A 27,393-nucleotide genomic window follows, 5' to 3' on the forward strand; every position below is an offset into this window, starting at 1 on the left:
TGCATATACGTACTAGACTTACACACATGTACCAGACTCGCATGCATGTCCAAGAGACCAAACCTGTGATCTGATGTCCAATGAACAAATCTAGTTGAAGGTATGTGTATTGTTGTTATTTTAACTTGATTTCATTTGACAAAAAAGATACACCTTTTAGTGAAAAGTCAGAATAAATTTTCTTAAACAATATTGTATTTATGTAGTCGTAATACCATCTTTTTGATGTTCGTTAATTTCTTTCCTACGTAATTTTGTTGCGGGCATTGCAATATATAACATTGTAAATTATTTTTATGCCAGCGTTCCTTTTTTGCTGTAAATCTTTAAAGTTTCCTATGCTTGCAAAATAAGCATTCTTGGTTTTCAATGATGTATCATTTACTCAGTGTTCTAATTTCAAAAACCTGCATGAGGGTGGATTAATGCGACGAATATTTTAATAGCTGACTGAAAACAAAACCGGCATAAATAGAACTTATACAGTTTTATTGAAAATCCAAACTGGTAACCCTTAACAAAATTTTAATATTGAAAACACCAAAAAAAATGTTTATGCCTTCGTTATATTCAAAGAAGAGGGGTTAATTGGAATAAGGTATTTCTTCTGTATTTAGCTTTGAATAAACACCATTTTATTAATCAGATTTAAATTTTAAAATTATGTTTCGAATGCTGTTCCAAATGCATAATAATTGAATCTTGAATCTTGCATAACTTTTTCAAGAATTTACCGTTTTTCTATAAGAGGAAACTATTTATTTTTAATGGTGTATATTCAGTATTAATTCATCACTGAAATATAAACGATGATGTTATAAAGAAGCAAGCGTGTCAGATTAAAGGGGTGATAATATACATCAAACTCAATATTTTGAAATGTTAACAGAAGTCGTTATCAATGAGATAGCAATCTTTTATTACATAGATGAGTAAATAGAAGCAATCGTCAAGCAGTATTCGTGTGACTTAGAATACATTCATCTAATTTATTCAGTAATCAGTTGTATGGAAATAAAAGTAGTGGCATTAAATGAACTTAAGACACTTAATAGAATACATTATATACATTAACATTGATTAATAAACTGAAAGTTCATATATTAGGATAGTATTTAGGATAACGTTTTCATAGATATAGGAAGATGTGGTGTGAGTGCCAATGAGACAACTCTCCATACAAATAACAATTTAAAAAGTAAACCATTATAGGTTAAAGTACGGCCTTCAACACGGAGCCTTAGCTCACACCGAACAACAAGCTATAAAGGGCCCCAAAATTACTAGTGTAAAACCATTCAAACGGGAAAACCAACGGTCTAATCTATATAAACAAAACGAGAAACACGTATATATTACATAAACAAACGACAACTACTGTACATCAGATTCCTGACTTAGGACAGGTGCAAACATTTGCAGCGGGATTAAACGTTTTAATGGATCCAAACCTTCTCCCTTTTTCTGAAACAATAGCATAACATCACAACAAAGAAAAACATACGATAAAATATCAATTGGCAGACTTAACTCAATCAAAAAATGTCTGATTTTGATTAGCTGAAGAAGAAAGAAGTAATTGTTTATGTTGACAGTACAAATACATTACCATGCTCTCAATTTTGGGTTTTTAGCATAAGAGAGCTCTATCACGCTTTCAGCTTTGTGTGTGTGTGCATGTGATTCTTTTTTTAATACAAGAGAGTGCTCTTTAACGCTGTGTGTTTATATACAATGTAATTCTGACTTTTATTTACGTCTCACCTTATGAAAAAAATTACCAAAAAACACATTGTTTTTTACTTAAATCAATCTATACAGATTTATGAGAGACGATAACAACTAAAACAACATCAATAAATACCAAACATGAATGGAGAAGATATACAGCATATTTATTTATTTATTATTTACAATATAAAACTTCTCAACGCCTTTTCAGAATAAAATTACAGGTATCGGACATATTCTAATAATATCTTGATTAAAAAATAAAATTCTATTTTCTGACGTTCTAGTTTCATCAATTTTAAGAGATTAAGTAAAAAGAATTAGTCTAAGTTCATTAGAAACAGAACAATATTACTAAACACTTACATGATAATCATCTTCAACAGAAATAAAGCAATTCAACATTTCTCTTCAACTCTTCAAATGGCAAATTTTCATACCTCCCAGTCTAGTAGTAGACCCCACATCTTAATTCGAAAAGACACTTTTTTCACCAAATGACAGTTTACAGAGTACTGTAGTTTACAACAACATAATCCTGCTTAAATATAGTATACGTTCTCACCTTGTTTAGTCAATTGTCCCGTCTGGAGGAGGATGAATTAGCCATGCTTTTCCATTCACAGGCGTGTAGCTACATTTACGTCAAAACGAACGGGCGTACACTTTAACTTTGAAAAAAAATATATATTGTAATCTAAACAAAATAAAAAAAACTGGTAAAAGCACATCATACATGCAATTCTTTCTTCAATGGCTTGTAAGTTCGACTAAATGTAATGAAACTTCCCCTTTTAAACCAAATGGTATTAAATTATATATTTGTTAATTTTCTGTGAAAGCCAGAAATATGTGAATTATAATGACTTTGCTTTTAAGCATTGAATTTTTAAGTATGGACAGAAGCTTTTTAATGATTATTGTTTAAAGCAAAATTTTGAAAGTATTTTTTTTCTTCATTTTTCAGTATTGTATTTACAGACAAACTTATGTATGAGTGTATGTTGGTTTTTTTGTTTTAGATTGTCACAAACATGTTTCATTTGTTGATATGGCATTAAACATTATTATTCCGCAATTCACAGACCGTCTAGAATATTTTTTTACATGGTAAAGTTATTTATTAATTAGATTGTAATGAAACTTGGCAAGTTAAAGAAAAATATCGAAAGATTTGTTTTTGTCACACGAGAAGGTGCTTTACTCCTAAATAACTTTAATTTGATAAAATTGAGAATGAAAATATTTTAAAGGAGGGGCCCCCTTAAAGTAACTGCTTTGGCCATTTTCTCTTAAACCAATGACCATTAGATTCCAAATTAACACAATGAATAAATCAAATATAAAAAAGTTTTTAGATTCTTAAGAATGTTGCTATTGCTTTTTTTCTTTTTCTTTTTTTTTTTAATTTTAATGATAACAATGGTACCTCCTTCTCGATAACTCACTCCCCCCTCAATTCGAACCAACTTCCAGCAGATGCTATGGAATGGACCCACTTGGAACTATCAGAACCCCTCACCGAGGTTCGGGCGTACACGTACAAATGACCTAGCTACGCCGCTGATTCATCAATATATTTATCAAACATTTTAAACTGACAGTATCAACAAACATATTTTTATTAATATAAGTGATGGTATTGCTAAAGTCAACCAATTCAAGTTCAGTGAACTGTTTTTAATCATGAGTGTCCATTTTTGTTGGCAATTTTATGTTTTAGACTAACCTCATCAGACCTTTTCAATAATTTCCTGTTAATAAATTCGGCATCTTCATTGATTAATATATTCATGGCGTCTGCAATCTCTCATCTAAATCATCTAAAATTCCTTTCAGCCCAAAATTGCGACTACATACATGTATTCATCTAAATGTAGGTATGGCGTTGCCCCCTTGCGAATAGAAACAGGTCGCTATGAAAATAAAACTGTAAATGAAAGAGTTTGCTTTGTGTGCAATGATAAATTGAAGATGAGAAACATGTCATTTTAGATTGTCCTTTATATGCAGATTTACGTGAAATTTTATTTTATGAAGTTAAAAGAAGTAATGGTGATTTTAATATTTTATCTGATGATGATAAGTTTATATATCTTTTTATAAAAATACTGATTTTTTTGATGTGGTTGCCAAGACCTGCTTTAACATTTTAAGTAGAAGAAATAGTTTTTTATATGCTTGATTGATGGTTATGTTTTTATAAACTTGAAATGTTTTATAGACATGATAATTGTAGTTGTATAGTTTTACATAACAAAAATGTTTTTATAGACATGATAAATATATAGTTATAGTTTATATTGATTTCTATAGTCTCTCGTAATTCTTTATAGAATGGCACTTGTATTTTAATTTATAAAATTATTGTTTTATTCAATGTATATATTATGATGATTGTATTATATGTCTTACAAGTGGTGAGAATCAAATTAAATATTGAATCTGAATCTATTCAACAATCTGACTAACAAGTGAATCAATGAGTTGTTATAGACATTATATTATGAAATGCACAAGTAGCTTTACACTTAGCTATAACGATACACAACGTTCAGTTTGCTGACTTCGCAACAGGTTATGCACCAATAATTAAGTCAAGCATTTTATTCAAAACTTCTGATAGCAAAATGTTTATCCTCACAATTAAATTAATAAAATATGGCCGGTCTTAAATCGACTCAAATTTATTGATAGTAGTTTTATTGCCTTAACACCAATGATATAACTCTTCAAATAGGTTTTGTAACTCTTTGTTAGTATTTTCTAACACTACAATGTCACCAGCATACAACAAAATGTATACACTTTCTTATCCAATATCAGCACCAAAACCAAAAGATTTTAAGTAAATTATTTAAGTAACAATTATGTGTATGTATCCTATAAGCTGTATTGCTTTTGGAATGAAGTATTATTATACATAGCTAATTCATTTATGAAAATATCAATAACAGAAGAAAAAGTGGACAACCCTGTTGTAAACCAAAGTTTAAAGTAAACAAATGAGTGTCAAAACTATTATAAAACCTTTTTATAAAGGAAATTAATAGCCATACACATTTTTACATCTACCCAGTGATGTGAGTGTCCTGTTAGTCGTATCATACGCCTTCTTGAAATCAGTATGCGCAAAAGTCTAATCTTCGTAGTTTCTTTACGAACATGTACTTAACTTGTAATGGAAGATATTTGAGCTATTGAACTCCTTCCCTTATGGAAGTCATTTTGATCATCAAGTAGAGAAATAATCTATAAACCACTGAGATAGCCTCGTGTTTAATATGTTACAATACAGGTTATAAAAACCTTGGGCCAAAGCAATATCCCGGTAATGTAAGGCGTTTTTTTTTTTACATGTATGTGACATGTTAGTTTTTTAGTATTGGACGAATAATGCTAATATTATTTCACATCTCTAGGTCTTAACTAGTTTTGAAACAAAAAATTAACAATATATGTGAAATATAATACAGTTCTGTTTCCATAAACAATCGACTGTTCTAAACCGAGTTCTAAGAATAGATAGCGCTGTCAGTATAATGAAAACTACAAAATTATGGAACATATCCGTGGTAGTCTTGTAACACAGATTAGTTCATTTCACTATCGCGTATTACTTTCCAAGCTGAGATAGCACAGATGCTTCTTTCTTTTAATTAAAAGGATTAAATTATGGCATTTACAGTAATTTATGTATTTCATTTTTATCATGTTTCCGATATCATGTAATGATAAAGACAAATTCATTTGATGAGACGAAGAAAAAGAAACACTTGCAAATACTATATTCGTCAATTCAAAGGACAAAATAATTTACAATAAAATTAAGCCAAAGGGCAGCTTTTTGTTTATATTACCTTAATATGAATTTCTTTATCTATTTCAGGAATTACCTTTCTACGAAATATAAGAGGACGTATGTTGATAACATAGGAAAAGATTTGATCACTGAACAACAAAAATATGGCATCCCGATCGTTTTACTTGGCAGACTATATTATTTTCGCCATTACCATCGTGCTTTCAGTCGGAATTGGCCTCTATCATGCATTTGCCGGTGGGAAACAAAAAACGACATCCGAGTTTCATCTTGGAAACCGTAAGATGGCAATCATACCGGTCGCTATTTCATTGTTAGTGTCATTTGAATCATCAATCATGATGCTTGGAGTTCCTGCAGAAACATACGTGTTTGGGATTCAGAATATTATGGGCAATTTTGGATGGTTTGTTGCTAATCTGCTCGCAATTAAAATAATGGTACCGTTGATACATCCCTTGAAGATAACTAGTGCTTATGAGGTAAGGTATATGTTGATTAGAACTCTTGGTATAGATCTTTATAATTTCTTCTGGTCATTATGTTACATTAAGTCTCGGACATATCACAAAGCCTACATATACATATAAAACAGCACAACAATTTTATAAGCAATAAGCTATGTTTTGGTGTCTAAAGGAAGATGTGTTATGATTGTGTTAAGAGACAACAAGTTAAACTATCAACCAGAGACCAAAGGACATGGACCAACTCCTCAAAGATGGTTCATGATTACATGTATATAGGATGTACCTTATTCTATGATAACTTCGAATAAATCACTAAATCAAATTCTTTGATTCACCGTGTTTCAGGAACTAGTAAAGTGTTTGTTAGTTCTTTATCGTATTAAATGTAATTATAAATGTATGATGAGTTTATTTATATACTAACTTATATTTAATTTTGTATGATTGTAGTACCTGGAGTTACGATTTAATTCCCATGCTGTGCGAATGCTTGGTACAATTCTTGGAATGCTGAATTATGTAAGTTATACAGTTCACTGTTTGTAAACATTAGCGAGGAAATTTTTATACAATCTTCTATTTGTAGACATCAAACTGATACCAGTAAGGTAAAATGATTAAGAAGCATCAAATTCGAAATTCTGAGCTCAGAATCAAATAAGGTTTTTCTTAAACTTCAAATTAATTATTTACAAATATATATATATATATATAAAGCATTTTTTTCAAATATATATAAAAAGCAATACTACTGAAAACTGTGAAAATTATTGAACTTTATTAGAGTTAACAATGGTCGCGTAAAGGATAATTTAACTTCGTGATTGGGATTAAATGTCTGGTGGGACTGTAGATGGATGCGTGATTCTGCAAAATTATACAAGGATTAATTAGACAGCAAATTAACGTAAAATAAATAATTAATTTGTCGCCCGTTGAACAGAAAATTAAACAATTTGAAACCTTGGGTAATGGGCGTATCACAGCTACTTAAAAGTTGTCATACATGATCTTAAATTTGTCCTTTTAATACTCAAGTAAAAATGAAATCACATTTCACAAATCACATTTCACATAATAAAGTCAAGTAACCATGGCACCAAACTGTGCTTACCTTTTTTATATTTTGTATAATAAAATCTTGATTTTCCTTCTGTACGTCAATTTTTAAGTGTACCGGTATGTTTGATTGAGTCAATGTGTCAGAAATACAACTTTGTATTTTATAAGCTACAACAAAGCTTTCTTAAAATATTTTGTTGCATCTTGACAGCACAAAGTGTCGAAATATGGGTGCGGAACTGCCTAACTTCGACATTTTAATAAATGCTTTGATAACATGTATAACGTAATTGTGAAGCCATAACATTCATAATTGCGCGTATTTTTGTATTTCTTGATCTTCTGAATTTTCATACCAAATGTACAAATTAGAATAAAGATTTCCAAAATTCTCATTTTCGTTTACCCAAAGCGTGCCCTTTTTCCCGGAGTTCAGTTTTTTTTGTATGTATTATAGAACTTTAAACAAAACAGCAAAGCTTGAAACTAAGAATTAATCAAACTTTAAACTACAGTTAGAATCAATATTTATAACAAAACAAAAAGCATGTTTTTTTTATTATCTCAAAGTGAAAAATGATTTTAATTAAGTATTCAACATTTAAGCAACGTATTGGTTTGTTAAGTTGAAAATCCAATTTAAACAACGGTTTAATTAGCTGTTTCTTGATTCAAAAAGACACTTTGTAAACAGACAATTATCAAATTGCCAGCATGTCAACGAAAGACTTTTTGTTATAAATTTCTATGGGATTTCCTTACTAGAATTCTGGTTTTACTATGCTTCGTTTAAATGACATGTCTTTACCCGCACATTATTCGAGAAAAAACCAGTGAATGCTATACTATTTGTTTGTAGGCTTTGTATATGGGTATTGTACTGTTTGGACCAGCAATTGCATTAGAAGCGGGTTTGTTTACAATTAATGTAGATTTCAATTTTACCTGTGGCTAGAACCTATTCACACAACAATGAACAGAATATTTGGATATTTTATAACTACTCATGTCAGCGTTAGGCATATCTGATTATATATCTGAGCAGGCGCTCAAATGCTTTTCCTTGCATGCTGATAGTTTACAACTACACTTGTTTGATCATGCTCAATATATGAGGACCATTTTAGTACAAAACATTTTAGCTCCCTTACAATACTTGGCATATTTTATTTTTTTCACTGATTCAACATTTGCATTATGTCCATTTTTGTGATCGGTTTACGACTTTTAAACAGTGGTATACTACTGCTGCCTTTATTTGTACAAACAGATAAGTTTCATTGCTTCATATCTTAGATACTTCTTCATACATGTCGATCATTTTAAAATGTATATATATAATTGAAATGGCTTCGCAATGTTCAATTTGAACACTCATAGAAACAATACATTTAATTTTAAAAATCTCCAAACATATCAGAGTTATTGACTCTTCACAATGATCTGTTGTTGCTAGGTTTTTTGCATAATTCTTTGCATAGTTAACCAAATTTTCATGAAGGATATAAAATTAATGTAAAATTTTCGAAGTGCTTACAGACTATGTTATTTAACAAAAATGCTGATGAATTCAGCTGTGTCATCAAGACAATTAATGAGGGATTTTATTTCACAATTTTTTGTTCCGCGTTGAAGGCATCGTTTTATTTTTAAGATGAAAATCAGCAATACAAGCGCTGTGCATATTTTGCTTTTGTTCATGGGTGGATACCTCATTTTCTTTGCGTGTATATAACTACTGTACATGGCAAATATCACTATTCCTATACACATGCCCCTAACGAAGCAGTACTACATTTGAACTCGATTGATGCTATTCTGTTTCATTTTTAGTAATGGGTTTCCCTCAGTTTGCTTCAATCATCATAGTTGCAATAGCTGCTGTAATATATACTTCTATGGTGAGTATCATAAATATATGGATGTATATATACTTCTATGGTATGTATCAAACATTTGAGGATGTATATATACTTCTATGGGAAGAATCAAACATGTATGAATGTATGTATACTACTTTGGTAAATTTCAAAATATTATGGATGTATAAGCTAGTATGCTTCTATTGAAAGTAACACACATTAAATTTTATGGATGTGTTATTTAATAAGTTAAATTCTATTATAATATATACACTTGCGAAATGAAGGTAACGATCGCAATTACTGAAATACTGGTGTCTTTCATTTTTTTACCATGGCATTGTCAGTTTCTCTAAGACTTGTGAGTTTTGAATATCTTAGAATCGTCAACCACTGTTTTGCACTTCATTTGATAAAAAGTAAAATTAAAATGTTGTAAACAATTGTTTTAATGTTCTCATTAAGTGAATTATTTTTGTTATAAAGTATTTTGTAAATACATGTTGTGCGTCTTTCTTCGTTTTGTCTAATAATAACCATCATTATCCTGACAAATGAAGCTGAAAGTAACAACAGGCGTCTGTAATGGACGTGTATTAATCAGATTATAATGCTACTTATTGTATGATTTGAACGTCTTGTTTTTTTTGTTCTTCTTGATATTTTTTTTTTACATTTATCACAACAACAGTTTATAAGAAAGTGACCGATAAAAAAGATTATGAATTTCTTACTGCATTGTTTTAATTCAATTTGTTTGTTTGTTTTTATTTATAACTTGCAATTTTGTTGCTATTTTGACATATCATATTTTGTTCTACAATGTCATTTCTCTCAGTGCTATTGCGGTACTATTATCAAGAGCTCGTCAATGGATTCAGTTCAGTTTTCATTTCCATAGTAATGCTTCTCTATAATGTTTTGTTATTAGATATCTTGTTTTGTGTTCAGTCAGGTTTCTACTCCGTCAAAATATATATTTCCATTACGCCAGTCAAATTTTACAATCGTAAAAATGGAAGCCATTATAGGGAAGACGCGCTGCCTATTTAGCTCTTGTAAACCAATAAATTTACCCAAATGACGCTATTACGATCCTTAAATACCAGTTTATTTTCTATTTATCGAGCATCATTTTTAGTACTTATCTGCATTTAGAATCTTAAAACTAGTGTCTGACCGGTTGTCAGGTGAAATTTTCGAATGTTCAAAAGTTAAATATTTCGTGGAAGGGCAGACTTAAACATTTTCAGAGGTTGAAGACTAATAAACCTAGAAAACACACACAACATTCATTTTTTTTAAGTTATGCATATTTGAGATCCAGTTGAGAAGTATGTCATCAAGTAGCAGTTATAGTGAAAATTTGTTATTCGAACACACCTACACTGTTTTAACGACTAATTAGACAAGTATTTCATTTGACCCATTGTTTTTATTACTGTGATTTTTTTAAATTATTAAAATCAAACTGTATCCTTAATATATATTAAAATTGTAAAACAAACTTATACGAGATGCATAACCTTTTTTACCTTTTCTAAGAAAGAGTTCAATTTCTTTTGTTTAATCTCAACTATGGTTCCGACTGGGTTGTTTGGAATTTTGAAGGTCTTAGTCATACTTTTAACTATACCAGAAGTTTTACATTTCCCAAAAGGTATGGACTGTTTCGTTTCATAAGTAAATGCAAACTTTGTTTTTGTGTGTGATTTTGTTTGATAATTTTCGATACAACAGTACTTTTTTCAGTAGTATATTTTTTTTCGTATTTGTATTTCCGTTTCATCATTATTGAGGGCCTCATTATTAGTTTAATGATATAAAATCCCAACTAGATGAAGCTCTTTCCCCCCAAAAAAAGAGACTGCCAAACGAAAATGTTCCGACCTTCTTGATTAGAATTACACGAGATACCTTTAATATTTTTGAATTCTCCAATGAAGTAAATAATTTCTATCAAATACAAGTTACTTGATAATCGTGACTACACCTAAGTACACTTTGAGAATATTCAATATATTGATGCTTTATTTTAAACATATTACGATATTTACTCCCACACCTTGACGTTGCACTGTTTTTATAGTGCCGTTTTAGCCCGATAATTCATCTAAATTGTATAATATGATATTTTAACAAATTACTTAATTATTCAATTATTACAAATCGGTTAGTATCGAGCAATCACATCAGTTAACATAGATATATATATAGCTATCATGTTCGTATATCATATGTTATGACGGATGTTATGATATTAACATACACATCATACATACGAAATCATGCTAATAAAACTAAATAAATGCGTAATAATAGAAGAAACTGGGTTTGAGCAAATCTAATGCATATTGGACAATCTAACGATCGACTGTACAGCAAATACAAACAAAATTATAAAAATGTTAAGGTCTGTGCTCGATACTGATAAAAAGTTAAAACAAATATACGAGCAAGATATTGACAGATTTTCAGGCGCTGCACAACAGATAACCTTCAGCAGTGTCAGACCCTTTTCAAAATGAGATAATAGTGATAGCTAGATTTCCTTTTCTATGATTGAAATGCTTGTTAAAATACCCGAAGATAACTAATGTCGGGCGAATGGTTGTATTATTATTTTTGTCAGTTTGATTTATTATTATCTCTCGAAAGTAAGTACGACTGTTTTCGTTTGAGAGCAACCAAAACTAGCATCAAAGAGAACATTCCAAAGACAAGATAAAACAATTATAAAATAACATTAAATACGCCATTGAGAAAACAAAAAACTACATTCAAGTATACTCAGGATCAATTTATAAATGAAACAGACGAAAATTCTTCAATGTATACCTATTTAAATAGTTTATATGTAGCTACTTGAATGCAATTATGCAATTTCTTTGCAGGGTGGAATAAAAGCTGTTATATGGACCGATGTCTTCCAGAGTTTTGTAATGCTCGCTGGTATTATGGCAATTCTGATAAAGGTACATACTAACTATCAGTATATGTTAAGATTGTTTTGATTCATTTTATTTAATCATGGAAAACATTTGTTTCGTGATAGACTATTAAGTTTATTGATGTCCTTTACTTATTCTCGATCTTCGGTTTTCAGGGTACCATTGTCAGTGGAGGTGTAAAGTCAACTTGGACGATTGCCAATGACAATGGACGACTTAACTTTTTCGTGTAAGTAAATCGAGTATGTGTGTATTTGAACACATCTGGGTTTAATGTCGTCTAAAACATGTTAAATTCAATCATGATTCTTATCTAGTAGGTAATTGTATGTTGTTAAATAAATTCCTTACTTATTTTAAGACGTTTATAAGTCATGAAGAGTTACTAGAATAATAACTAGGCTTGTTTTCACAGTTCATTTTCTGTTTCCTTACTTCTAACATGAAAGTTAATATACTAAATTAATGGAACTGAATTTGAATAAATCTAGTTTACACAGCCTCCGGGAGCTGGATTTTTTCGATGTGTTGAAGAACCATTGATTGTCTTTGAATGTTTTCTGATCTTTGGTAGGATTGTTGTCTCTTTAACACATTCCCCATTTCCATTCTCAATTTTTATCATTTATATTTAAATATTTCTCACACCTGGAAAACCAATACAAACGTTTACGACTTAAAAAAATGTTCTTTTTCCTTTCTTGGGAAATATTCTTGTGATCAATTTTAATGAATTATAGATGATTTCATGAGTTACATTGGCAAATTATTAAGTCAGATATATCGTTACCACAAATTTACTAAAGTCATTGATGAATATTTGAGAAAAAAACTAGCTCTGTTTTAATATTATCAATTTATCACTGTTTAAAAATAGTTTGGTATTATTTTATCTGTCTTAACATTTCTTTTTGTTTAAAATTTAATAAAATATAACTAAGTGTTATAGCTGTGCAATTGTGAAAACTTGTGGTTCACATCCTGTCATACTTATATGTTTTGCATTGGACAATGTCATGCTTTTTAAGACGGTTTATAAGTTCTTTATACTAAATCTATATAGGAGTTATACTGATGGATATTAGAGTCTGGGAAAACATGTTCAATTTATTTTTTTAGCTGTAATTGAGTATGAACTATGTTGCAGTAATTGTTATAATTATCTTAGATCGATTCTTTGTGTTTTCTCGTTTTGTGATTTGTTTTTATGTATCGTGTCGACACCGAGTCAGCTGATTTATACGCCGAAAGGACATTAAACATTCCAAACATATACAGATCTTCATAAATTACATACATTTTGTTTATTTTCTTTGGTTACATCTTCTGACATCAGACTCGGACTTCTCTTGAACTGAATTTTAATGTGCGTATTGTTATGCGTTTAATTTCTCAATTGGCTAGAGGTATAGGGGGAGGGTTGAGATCTCACAAACATGTTTAACCCCGCCGCATTTTTGCGCCTGTCTTGTATTATTTTTAATTTTAGTTTCTTGTGTACAATTTGGAGTTTAGTATGTTTTAGTTTCTTGTGTACAATTTGGAGTTTAGTATGGCGTTCATTATCACTGAACTAGTATATATATATTTGTTTAGGGGCCAGATACAGGACGCCTCCGAGTGCGGGAATTTAAAATATACGTTGATTCAATATTTCCTATATTTACTTCTTTCATAAAACAAATGTAAGCTTTAGTTATATGTAATATTTTTCGGACATAAAAGCGCACATAACATGAATAGGGTTTAACTCCAACACATGTACCACATTAGGCCTAGTGAAACATGTGTGGTGTACACCTATTCTTCGAAAGAAGTTGAGTGAAGATGTCGTTATTGTTTGTTGTACTGTTCTTTTTTATTAGATAAAAATCTACCACCAGAAATCAAGGAATGAAGTGAAAAACAACTGCAATATTCCTTGCGAGACTTGGTACAGGCATTTACCGAAAAAAACGGTGGAATAAATCCTGTTATATAGCTCCTAATAGAATTACATTTGTTTGGAGTTACGTTATTTGGATGGGAAACCCAAAACAGTCATTATATGATAATGCGAGAGCCGAAACTGTGTAAACATACTTCAAACATACAATTTAACTGACTAAAAAATTCCAACTACTATTATCATACAAACTAATCTTATACAATTGCCAATAAAAATGTGCAGTAGTTAGTAATAAACTCATCATACATGATAGGAATTTTCTACGCTGTACGCGCTCTATATAAAAGTAAGATGTGGTAATGAGACAACTTCCCACAAGAGATGTCTTCGAAAGTCTCATCAATGACACTAGTTTGACACTAACGTCAACCAAAAAAGTTTTTGTCCTTAATAGTACGTACCGTATATAGTATTTACTTTCTAGATAAAGTAGAAAATAAGTAACTATTAAACAAGTGTGAACAAAATTAAATCAACATTGTAAAACCATTATTCCGATTGCTTGTTGTCCTTTTGATGGTTTCGAGCATCAGCATTATCCAAATTACAATTTACATATTTGATTTGTCATGCACGATATCTGCTTGCATTTAGGTGGGACACAGACATCACAAGACGACACACCTTTTGGAATTTATTTATTGGCAGTATTATTCGAGGAACTGGATTAATATTTAATCAATCATCTGTTCAGAGGATCTGTTCTACACCAACTCTCAAAGATGCCAGAAAGTACGGTTGGATCTTGGTGCACATTTAATCATATAGATTTCTATTTCAGATGTTTTACTTACTATTTTCTGCTTAAAATACTTTTAATATGTAAACACTTAAGTACGAAACATAAACTTTTATAACAATATTATATATATATTATGCTTATCACAGTTATTGTCACAATAAAAGTTGTTGTTCAGATTACATTTTTTAAATACAAAAAAAAATACATGAAACTGAAAAACATGTGAATAAGTCTATTAACACTTACGTAAACCGTTCATATAACAAATCTAAGTGTGAAAATATTTAATAAAAAAAGTACGTAACTATTTAGGGTGGCCTGTGGTGTCGTGTATGGAAGATGTCCGTTGTTAATATGCGATAGTCATGCTAAATTTTACAATAGTATTATTTGTTTATGCGTGTCTCTGTGCTGAGTGTTCTTGTGTTTGTTTTATTGTCTTTCTTTCACATAGAACTGGCGTTCAATCAATATTTTATTAACATTGTCCTAAAGGCGGGAGATTTGACTAGCCATACAATCAGGTTCAACCCACCATTATTTCTAAAAATGTCCTGTACCAAATAAAGGCAACAGTAGTATACCGCTGTTTAAACTCATAGATCCATGAACAAAAAACAAAATCGGGGTAACAAACTAAAACTGAGGGAAACGCATTAAATATAAGAGGAGAACAACTACACAACACTACAATGTAACAAGTCAGGCATATGGCAGTTGTTATCAAATTGACCTTTGCTATGTTTATCTGTTTGTTGTTGTATCACTTCATGGTTTCTGTTGTTCCAGTGTTTCCTCTTATATGTGTTGTGTTTACCTCGGTTTAAGTTTGTAAACCGGACTTTTTTTATCATAGTATAATAATTCATTATGTGTTTCTGCACATGAAACGTCAAACTTACTTGTGTCACAAATTTGTTCCAGCGTAATTGCAGTTGTTTACTATAAATGACATAAACTTTTACCATTTTAGTTAAGATGTATATTTTAAGTCTACCAGTTATTATAATAATAATATTAAATGAAATTAAGAAAATATTGTATGATTTAAAACGAGAAAACTGTCTTAAAAAAAAGATGAATGTAAGCAATGACAAATTTCATTTAATCGTATTGACTTTCTTAGATGCAATGATTCTAAACAATAGATTTTTTTCAGAGTGATGATATTTGTTTCGCCAGCATTCCTCATCACAATAGCCATGGCATGCTTTGAGGGAATCGTTGCTTACTCATACTACCACACACTAGGTTGTGACCCACTCAAATCAAAACAAATCACAAATCCAAATCAGGTATAGTTAGAATAATTATTAGTTATTGAACAACTGTTTCGAGATTAATATGACTTGTATGTTTTTAATACATTTTTTAATTTTTAATTTATATATTTTAAAAAGTAATTGAAGTTCGAAATGTATAACAGATTTTATGCAATCTGTGATCTCTGACAACTGGAGAAACATGATGTGTTGCTTGGCAGATCATATATTTCATCTGTACGGAAAATTTAAAGGCGAATTATCTGAGAATAGGTTTAATTTTGGTCACTAAGTTATCTGAACTAAACAAATGTAGCAAATAGATATAAGTAACATTGTTTTTGTTTGTTTGTTTGTGTGTGCTTTAATTGTAGTCTGTAATTATATGTTGTTCATTTCTTGTAATTAGTATATTTGTGTTATAAAATGTAGATCTTCAGTAAAATGGAGGAAATAAAGACAATCAATCAATCAATCAATCAATCATAAGTGATGAATGAATACATACGAGAAGAATAATGATCTATATTAAGTATTGGTAACTTATAACATGTCTGTTGTACGTTTAAATGCATGGAAAAGAAATTTACAAAGGTTACATAATTTATGTCTTTTACATTTGCTGTGCTCAACAACTGTATAAGCTTAGATGACGATGGACGCTTATAATAATATGGCTTAATATACTGTCTCCTATTGCATTATAACAACCACACTGTAAAATGAAATGATACAAATCTGACTTGTTATAGACAACCATTTTATGGCGCCATCATGGAAAATAAGAAATCTTCAATTTCTTGTCAAGTGACGTCGACCTGTAAAAGTACAAAAAACAAATTCATTATACGATTTCCTATCATGATTTTCTTGATAGAAGGTTGTTGCTCACAAGAAAGCTATTAAATCAAGAGTTCCAATATCATTAACGGTACCAATTTTCCTGCACCAGATACGCATTTCGACAACACATGTCTCTTCAGTCATGCTCGTGGCCAAAATATTTGCAATCCAAAGCTTATATGAAAGATGAAGAGCTATAATCCAAACGGTCTAAAAAGTATAGCCAAATCCGTGAAAGGCATCAGAGCTTTGCATGAGGGAGATACATTCGTTAACTCCAAATGGTGAAGTTGAAATCATCTCTTCGTAAATTTTACGGACGCCATCACGAGTTGGTTGACCGTTATGGAATAACCGTTTCACAAATGATATCGGATATGTTCCTTACGTCGTAACTACAGTCCCCTTCCCTTTCACAAATGTGACCTACCAAATGAGACAATTTACCGGATTTGTTATCTCATAAGCAACACGACGGGTGCCACATGTGGAGCAGGATCTGCTTACCATTCCGGAGCACCTGAGATCACCCCTATTTTTTGGTGGGTTTCGTGTTGTTTATTTTTTAGTTTTCTATGTTGTGTAATGTGTACTATAATTGTTTGTCTGTTTTTCATTTTTAGCCATGGCGTTGTCAGTTTATTGTCGATTTATGAGTTTGACTGTCCCTCTGGTATCTTTCGTCCCTCTTTTATGCATAACACATCTTGTAGAATTTTAATACTAATATTGTGTTAAATTAAAAAAACAACCAACAACTAAACAAGTTACCATTTTAATACAAATATTTTATTATATACTAAATATTGTAATTGATTGAACCACATATTTGTTTTTAGATAGTACCGTTTATGGTAATGGATATTTTCGATGGTGTCCCAGGAATGCCGGGGTTGTTTATGGCTTCATTATTCAGTGCATCACTAAGGTAAACAACGCCGACATAACGGAAAGTACTTATGCAGAATACTCATATCTTCATCATGGAATTGTCAGTTCATGAAAATATATAAAAACAATTATTTTACTACCTGTGGTATACGATTGATTTCATTTTACAGCAAGGAAATATTTCACGTGGGGAATAAATTTCACTTCACAGTTAGGGACGATAACTAGTGGGGCGTGAATGATTTCATTTTTCAGTAATGGAAGATAACTAATTGGTCGTGAATGGTTTTAGTTTACACTTTAAAAATATCGCCAGTTGGGAGATTAAGGAAGATTGCCTATATGACTTTAAGTGTTTCGTTGTGACATATTGGTTTGATTCTGTAGTGATTAAGATCATTTATAACACAATAATTGCTATATCCCTATTTATGACATTTTTGCCTAACATATCGTTGTCAATATATTTGAATTTAATGCGATTGTCCTTCAAGTGCGAGGTTAAGCTTGCTGTTACACCTGGGTTCATTCACCATTTTCTACACAAGAAAAAGCATATACCCAGTCAAGATTATGACAGTTGTTATCCATTCGTTTGATGTGTTTAAGCTTTTGTTTTTGGCATTTGAAAACGAATTGGCAATCATGATTGAAGCAACATTCTTTAGTTTTTATTGCACATTGAATTATCTTTTAACTTGAGTGACATATCACTGTTTATACGGCCAAGGTTTGTTTCTGGGATTATTTTTGTTTTTATATTGACCTTCAATATAATAAACGGGATATGTTTCTTATGTTATTGTTGTTTCCGTTGTATATACCCGATGTTACAAACAAAAAATGATATGACATTTTCATGGAATATTTCATCAAAGATCTTTGGGAAAAATTAACGATGAACTTTAATGACGCATGATAAGAATGTCTGTCTGTCTGTTTGTATGCATGCATATTTTTTTAAATCTCACAATGCTTAAAGCAACATTGTAGTGTATGATCTTTTAACAGTACGTTGTCATCTGGTCTCAGCAGTTTATCAGCTCTATTTTGGCAAGATTTAATTAAGCCTCATACACAGCCAATGTCAGAATTAAAAGGGACAATCATTTCTAAAGTTGCAGGTATGGAACATTTGTTTTTAAAATTAAAATTTTTTTAATCATTCTATACAATTCATAAAAATATTAAACAATTACGCAAGAAGTCACGGATGATAATAATTTATATTTAGAAATCTAAATAGTCATGATTAGATGAATTTTAAGACAAATAAACTAAAATGAAAAACAAGATACAAAGAAATAAAACGATTTCTTGTATATAACATGTTTTACTCATAGAGTAGAGTTTAAATTAAACATCGAATAATTTCTCTAACAAAATAATTAAAACAACACGTTATAAATTTCATGCGTCCTAAGTGCTTATCTTGATTTACCTTACCAAAGATGTGCAAACAACACAAATATTTGGAAACCATTTAAGAGATATTTGACAAAAAATTTCATAACAAGAAAGCCAATTTCATCTTAGTTCAATTCTGTCTGTTTCATGGTTTCGGATCGTTCGTTTAAAATTCCTTTCCGAAAATGCAAAGCAAAAGGGTATTAATAAGTATGATAAAAACTATGAATATGTTCTTAATTTTTAATATGAAATCCAATTAGTCTTATTTAGATTTATTTCACTAACATTTAAGTCCTAATGTTTTCATTTATATATTAGTCATAATGTTTTCATTTATATATTAGTCATAGTGTTTGGAGTTGTGGCTGTTTGTGTAGCACTTTTGGTGTCTCTCATTGGTGGAACTTTAACACAGGTACATGAATAAAAAGATTTATTTCTGCAAAACAAATCAAACAAAAACGGTTTGATTAAATGAATCATCTATGATGATATCTCGTAACACGTACTGGAAAACTTCGTCACAATGCAAATCATTACATTATAGTTAGTAAAACTAAATCCCCGCTGACACAATTGTTCTCTAGGGTTGCGATCGATACAATTTGGAAGCCACATACACTTGAGAAAGACTTTTCTATAACTAAAGCCTATCACAATAAATTTCTTTTCAGCAGTAACCATTCTAGCATCGCCTTACCTATTAGCGTTTTTCTAACTTTGACTTGTATCAAAGACCCCATCTCTTAAAAATGAAAAAAAACCTGTTAATGTCAACTTCATTGTCATATATCAAATTATTCGTTCAGTGTATGTTCACTTTAATAATATGTTTTTTGATTGAGGTAAGCCATTTCAATTGATATTTTATAGTGTGTCTTTCTTTTTTGTGATATTACACTGTTGTTTCGGATAAGGTTGAAGGCTGGTACTTAAAAACGTTTAAACCGGCTGCATTTGTTTGCACCTGTCCTAAGTCAGGAAACGGATGTTCAGTAATTGTCGTATGTTTATGTTCGTCATAAGTGTTTCTCGTTTCTCGCTTATTTTATATCGATTAGACCGTTTGTTTTCCCGTTTGAAAAGTTTTACACTTGTTTTGTAGGCCCTTTACAGCGTGCTGTACGGTTTGCGCCAAAGCTCCATAGTGAAGGTGTTAGACCACCAATTGTTCCCTCTAGTTTAGAACGTATGTAAACGTAGTCCTACTCTGACACAAAATAGTTAATGTCCTTTTTTACTTAAACTAACAAACGAATTTGCAAAAATCAAACTTTGAGAAATATAGTTAGATCATTTTGTGCTTAAATTTACTTGTCTATGTGTTTTCATGAAAAATTGAAGGTTAATGCGTTCCATTGTATACTAATTTAAGATTTCTAGAAAACCAGGAGTTATTTTTTGAGAACCTCTATTCGAAGGTCAGTTTTTTCTTAAAAGGCTTTAAAAGTATGTTGAAAATTGGCTTGTAGAAAGCTAAAACCTGTACAATTCAGGATATAACTGGTTTCTATGAAGTTAAATTTAAGGTTAAATATTTAGAAAGCTGTGAAAGTTGCAAAATTTGGTTGAATATATTTTTAATTGGTGGTCTGACACCTTGAAGACCGTACTTTGGCCTATATTGGTTTTTCTTTTACAATGAGCAAGGAAAACGGATGTTATCATTATGACTAAGACATGAGATTAAAAATTATCTTTTAGGATTGTTCTATAGACTATCTTTAACTTTAATGAATGATCACTGGCAAATATATATAAAATAAAGAGGCATTTTTACACAAATGGGGTCAATCAAGATCTTTACGATATTCAGTAGTCAAGAGAACTGAGATTCGTTACCAGCTGCCTCTGCTTAAAGTCACACAATCAAAATTTGATTGCATATTCACAAATATTTGTTGTAATTCCCCTTTGGAAGTTAAATAGAAAGTAATTCTTATATTTTAAGATAACTGGAACCATTCTAGCAGCAGTTGGTGGTCCGCTTACTGGTTTATTTCTTTTGGGATGTTTCTGCCCCTGGGCAAACGCTAAGGTTAGTATACACATGTTTCGCATATGATTTAAACGGACTTGTCCAATACCTCTTAACTAAAATATCCCTTATGTATAAGCATAGCCTCTTTGGAAAGAGCAATCGCCAGACAACAAGTATGTAACCCTTTATTAATAAGTATCTTGACTGAATAACTTAAATGCAAATTTAACTTCAAACAAATTCAATTAGTTTTGTTATCAGTATTGTTAATGGTTTTATTGTCTTGCACAACACATTCTAGTACGTTCGTAACACGTTTAATACACTTTATAGGTATGAAAGAGAAAACTTGTGAAAATTCAAGAAGGTTTTGTAAAATTTATTTCTTGTGTATCATTGGTGTATGCAAAAGCCTTACCATTTGCATTTCGTTATCTGTTTGATAATTCGAAAATAATTAAACAAATTGGTTAAGAGGTAAACCTGCTGTCGCATTTAATGTAATTCTATAAATATTAACAATGATCTTGCCTGCAACAACAATCACAATGTTCCTTGTACCAAATTAAATATCAATGATAAAACGTAGATTTTCAACCGTGATATAACTTTCAATGGTTAATTTGTAAGCACCTGAGGTAGACATCTTGAATCATGTTAATTTTGTATTTAAGCCGTGACTTCTCATTGTTTCCAAGTTTTTTAGTGATGAAATTCCATGAAGAAATTTGAAGATTTATGATGTTCGTTTAACAAATTTATCACAGGGGGCGTTTATTGGAACAATTTCGGGAATTGTATTGATCACGTGGATAACAACGGGACAGTACATATCTCCAAATGTTCGCAAAGCTGTACCATTACCGTCAGCTCCTATCGACAAGTGTTATGCACCCTTGACGAACATAACATCACTATACAATGTGTCATCACTCATGTCGTCTCCAGTATATGATTACCATTCCACTGTTTTAACCACAGAATCTCCGATGAGTGCCCACATACCGTAAGCATATATGCTATTATCATATAACAATTATATTTCATACATATACTAGTACTTGTAAATGTTTTTGCAAAATCATAACTAATATCACGATTTTTTCTACTTTTTATTAACGTAAACAATATAATATTAGACAAATTTCTGTGCAAAGTTCAGTCTATATCATATTTGTATAAAACAGTATAAGTAAGACATACGGTAAATTAATAAATGTCCATCCTTAAATGTTGGTTTAGATTGACTTACCGCATATTATACTTTCTTAATTGATATATTTGATGTAACACTAATCCTAAATACTAGTATTTTCTTTCAGGAAGGATATATTGTATGTCCCCTTTATAAGCTATTCGTGATCGGGGGTTATTTGGTTTATTTTTTGTAGAGATTAACAGCTATGTTTGTCTTGTTTTAGGAGTGGTATAGATTATTTTTATTCCATTGCCTATCCATGGTTCGGTGTGATAGGTATATTTGCTGTGATGATTGTTGGCAGTATTTCTAGTTTTCTGACAGGTAAAATTCCTTTAATGAATTACTTGTTTTTTTTTAGTGATTAAGATTATAACACAAAATTGACTGCTGTACCCCTTTTTGACATTTTTACCTTTTATGTCTGTTTATTTTTTCACACATCGTTGTCAATGTAGTAGAACTTGATGAGAGTGTCATAAAAATGAGAGGTTTAGCTAACTTGAAAACCATATTTAATCCACCATTTTCTACATGCCTGTAATAAGTCAGGAATATGACAAATGGTATCCATATGTTTGATGTGTTGATTTGCAATTTGAAGAAGGACTTTCCTATTTGAATTTTCCTTGTAGTTCAGTAGTTTTACTTTTTTTAACGACAAAATAAACGGCGAATATACAAAAATGAAACATCATTGATGATATAATAACAAGATGATGTGGTATGATTGCCAATGATATAACTCACAACAAAAGACCAAATAACATAAAGGTTAAGGAATTTTGCTACTCAGTTTCAAAATAACAAGCTTTCATAACACTAGTAAATATTGATAGGAGTGAAATAAAGGAACCAAAAACGTAAATAAAATATATGTCAATGTGTTTTTTTCGAGATATTAGCCATTTTGCGGGAAAATGTTCTCTCTTGTTTTCTCGTAGCTTTCTTATGACAAGTTAAAGTTCTCAAAAGCTATTAAAAAATAACAAAGATTTTATAAGACTTTTACAGAGGCTTATAATTATACATATAAATGATTAATAAAAAGCAAAATGGGGACCAATGGGCCTTTTTTTTTTTTTTTAACATTCAAAGGGATAAAACCAGAGGATTCCGAAAATCTGACAAAAATCCCACAACATGACTAGCGAACATCCTTAACCACCATGTCACCTTACAGCTTAACCAATGGGTAAAACCCATACCAGAGAAAGCTGTAAAAGACGACGGACATGCATTGTAAACGAGCAAACAAACGTGTGCACAGCAACAAAAGAAGACCAAATTTGATATACAGTCACACAACACATAAAAGAATAACAAAAACAATCGAACTCAAAAATAAAATATAAAAGTGAAGTACAAACGACGACCACTGAATATAAGCTTATGACGTAGGACATGCAAATACAGAATGTTGACATTAGACATGTCAGCGGGGTCATACAATCTCCAAGACCTTGAACAATAGTGTAATAACGAAAGATAGAACCAACAATAAAGAACAATGAAAAGGGGCCCGTTGAGATAAAGAACAAACTACATAAAACAACAAAGTTTACTTAAAACATACAATAACCACTCAACATCCGAGAATCTTGGATCTGAACCGGCACTTAAAGAATGTAACGGGTTTAACTTGATTGCGGGCTTTCAACACTCCTCCCTAACCTGTGAAAGTGTTGTATCAGATTAGGATATAAACAAACATTACAAATCAGTTGAAAAAGTTTTTATATTGCTACAAGCACAGACCAACTAACAAAAGCAACAAAGACCAAATCTGCGAATACTCGTTGTAACTGGCACCTAGTTTAAATCCAAAAATAACTAATGGAAAAATCACGTATTTGAAAATTCAAAGTTCTTTCTTGAAGACAAATATACATCAACATATGCTATATTATTGACCTTTAAACATTTGTGAAAAGAAAAATCACAAAAAATATGAACTCAAAGGCAAATTCAAAAGCAAAGCACACAAAACGAATGGATAACAACTGTCAGTTATATGTCTCGTCGAGTGACTACAAGGAGGTCTCAACAACGGGTACTCCGTATAATTGAAATGACATATTAACTGCACCAGATGCACATTTTGACAATGTATTAATGATTCTTTTATTTGAGTTCATGTGTTACGATTATATCTTAAACTTTATGGAATACGTTTTAATCAAATTTCTACATGTATAGTTGTGAATGTACTTTCTACAATTTCTTTACGGATAGTTCATAATTCGGCTGTTTAGGACATACTTCAATATTTTAACAAGCTTTCGTTGAAATTTACGTTTTAGTAATGTTAAATGCACATAATACCACTTCACAAACCACTTTCACCCACTCCTTCATGTCCAGACAGTTTTTTTTGTGTTCCTTTGTTAGTTGTTCTCTAATACAGTTTAAATAAAATTTATAAACTTTAATCACGATATTTTTTAAAATAGATTTCAGATAAGTCTTGCTGATAAATTTTCTATTTACATGCAATCGATATTGCATATACTATATAAAAAAAATACTCAAACAGTTGAAACACAATACTTAATTCTATCTTTGTTGATTCTGGTATAATGTTTTTTCTTTGTAGACAATATCAACCAAAAAAAAACCCTGATTCACATTTTGAAATTTCCTTCCAACATGACTAGAAATAGTAAATTCTTCCGAAGAAAACATAGGATTCAGGGGCTAGGATATTGTAAATGCCATGTATCGGCAAGAATTTATTTCATCCAACTATTCTTATACAGATTATAGACGAACTTTTCACCTTTATGGTTTTTAATCTCATAGCAAAATTAAAAATCAACGTTTGTACACCTGGTTAGTCTGAATAATGTGATTTGGTAGTTCTCTAACGTCCTCTGATTCTCGATTATATTATCATTGAAATTCATTTTTAATTGGTGCATATCTTCACATTAGAATAACGACGGATGTAACTATTAAGTAATCACACAAAAGAAATCTGACAAGCGATAGCACTTACATGTTTGTAACTAAACAGATGGATTTCTATGTTTCTTAATTCATCTGTTTTAAAATGATTTAACTAAAGACATAACATTTCAATATTTTCAAATAGCGGCCATTCTACAATTTTTAAAGTGTGTTTTCTAAGTTGTATTTTTTAAAAATAATTTCAGGTTATACAAAACCAGAAGAGTCCAATCCAATGTACTTAATATCAATCGTAGATGAACTTTTTTTCTTCTTACCGGAGTCTGTAAAAAAAGCTATGAGATTAGGTTATAACTATAAAAAACCAGAGGTAAGAAATTTAGAGCATTTAGAATTTTGCAACCATATATTTTTATGTTTATTCTGCAGGTTTCAGTCATGTATTTACGTTTGACCGTAATAATAACCTGTGTTACAAATTACCATGTTTATGTTCCAATTAACGCGTTGGGGACTATTTATACCTCCTTATCGCGGTAAACGTAGAATACAAATAATCACTGAACAATGACCTCCCATAAACAACTTAGGCGGATGTAATTAGTAGAACAGAAACTCATTACCTCCAAGATAATCCGGTTTTATGTAAAGTGGTTTTATTGCTTCTACTTAATATCATTATATTTACATTCGAGTCGTTTTACTTTTATATCGTGTTCAGTTTATGTACCGATAAAGGTTGCACTTTGTAAATACAGCTGTTTCTCAAACCACGCCTCTTTTGGGGGAGATCTAGAATATTCATAGAAAATTAATTTAACATTCTGGTTCCCAGTTCTGATCTGTATGTGGCATCTCATAGAGACATAACTTGGGAATGTTACCAGTAAATATACATGTGCATATTGTTTATATTGAAATCTGTGTTTACCCTTCATTCGAGGAAGGGGTAGTTTCTTCATAATGATTTTGTTTTGTCAGTTTTTGTCGTTTGGTCCGTACTGTTGGAACTGAACTAGACAAACCTTTTGTATTTCTTATTAATAAAAAAAAGACATATTATAATATATACACTGTTTAATGTCCCTGGAATGTCCAACGAAAATTAGACACACCTGCGAAACAAATTATAAGCATCATCAGATATATTTTTTTTCTAGGAAAAGAAATGCAAACCCAAGATCTTATTTTGTGTTTTGACAACTGTGTATCATTCAAACAAAAACATGTCAGCAAATCTGGTGTAGATTATACCTGATTATCTGACTGGATTATATCACACTTCCTAAAATGTAAACTATATCTTCTGTAGATTTTTCAACCAATATAGATAATCTGATCGACTGCTCAAAAGATATTAAGATAACTTTGATTGTTAAAATCTATCCCTAACATGATTTATTTTTGCACATTATGAATGCATTCTGAAAACGTTGTAAAAAATAACTAGTGGTTTACGATTATATGTTTATTGTACGGTATAAAATAAACATGTATCAAATAGCAATGTTTTTGATGTTTATGAACAAATAAAGTTGCAATGATAATTCAAAAGTGAAATAAAGCCGATAATAACACTACTTTTTAATCATACAACATAGCTGTTGTCAAAATAGGTCGATACCATTACATCCATTTAAGATGTGATGGCCAACAAAAGATACCTAATAGAAGAATTCTAATTTTCAAAATATTCAACTTGTATTTTTCAATTAGTTATTCTATAATTGTTTAATTCTGCTGTTAAAACTTCTAATATTCTAACTTTGTTTACAATAGATAACACCCTATAATTAAAATAACGCTAGATCACACACACACAAACAACGCACAAGAAAAAGGTAATATGAAACATGTCATCCCAAATAAAACTCTTTTTTTTTCCAGATGTATGGTGGAAAAGATACGATGTATGATAAGACTGTTTATGTTGATAATGAATTAGACAAACAACCTGACAAGAATGATGAAGAGACAAATAATCATGTGAACAATGAAAACAGTGCTTTACTAAATGTATTAGAAGAAAACGAACATCATACTAAATCAAATAATAGTTTGAAGAAAGCAGACTGCGATTCCAACAACGGAAGCTTGCCTCTATTATCTGAGGATTCTACTCACCAAGGTGAATTAGTACATAATGAAAGTAAAACTTAAAGAAAAACGATATTTACCACGACTTCTGTCTTGTTTGATGATCAGTTTATCACTAAATCACAAGTGCAAGAAAACTTTAGCAGCCTTTTTACATGTTTGACCAGTTTTAAAGGGGTTTATTATATTTTTAGTAGAGTATAGGTAAAAAT

The 27,393-nt window shown here is 30.7% G+C and overlaps 1 protein-coding gene across 1 annotated transcript; it reads left to right on the forward strand.

The window, feature by feature from the left end:
* LOC143066211 (sodium-coupled monocarboxylate transporter 1-like) lies at window positions 1–27,393 on the forward strand. Its single transcript, XM_076239210.1, has 18 exons — window positions 1–100; window positions 5,621–6,036; window positions 6,475–6,543; window positions 7,946–7,997; window positions 8,920–8,987; window positions 11,843–11,923; window positions 12,055–12,128; window positions 14,442–14,579; window positions 15,749–15,884; window positions 17,534–17,622; window positions 18,597–18,709; window positions 19,340–19,410; window positions 20,947–21,033; window positions 21,744–21,982; window positions 22,286–22,310; window positions 22,378–22,498; window positions 25,330–25,454; window positions 26,972–27,393. Exons 2-18 carry the CDS (start codon window positions 5,698–5,700, stop codon window positions 27,242–27,244), a joined length of 2,100 nt encoding a protein of 699 aa, XP_076095325.1. The 5' UTR covers window positions 1–100; window positions 5,621–5,697; the 3' UTR covers window positions 27,245–27,393.

Source organism: Mytilus galloprovincialis, chromosome 3 (assembly GCF_965363235.1).
Source record: "Mytilus galloprovincialis chromosome 3, xbMytGall1.hap1.1, whole genome shotgun sequence".
Taxonomy (NCBI): Eukaryota; Metazoa; Mollusca; class Bivalvia; order Mytilida; family Mytilidae; genus Mytilus; species Mytilus galloprovincialis.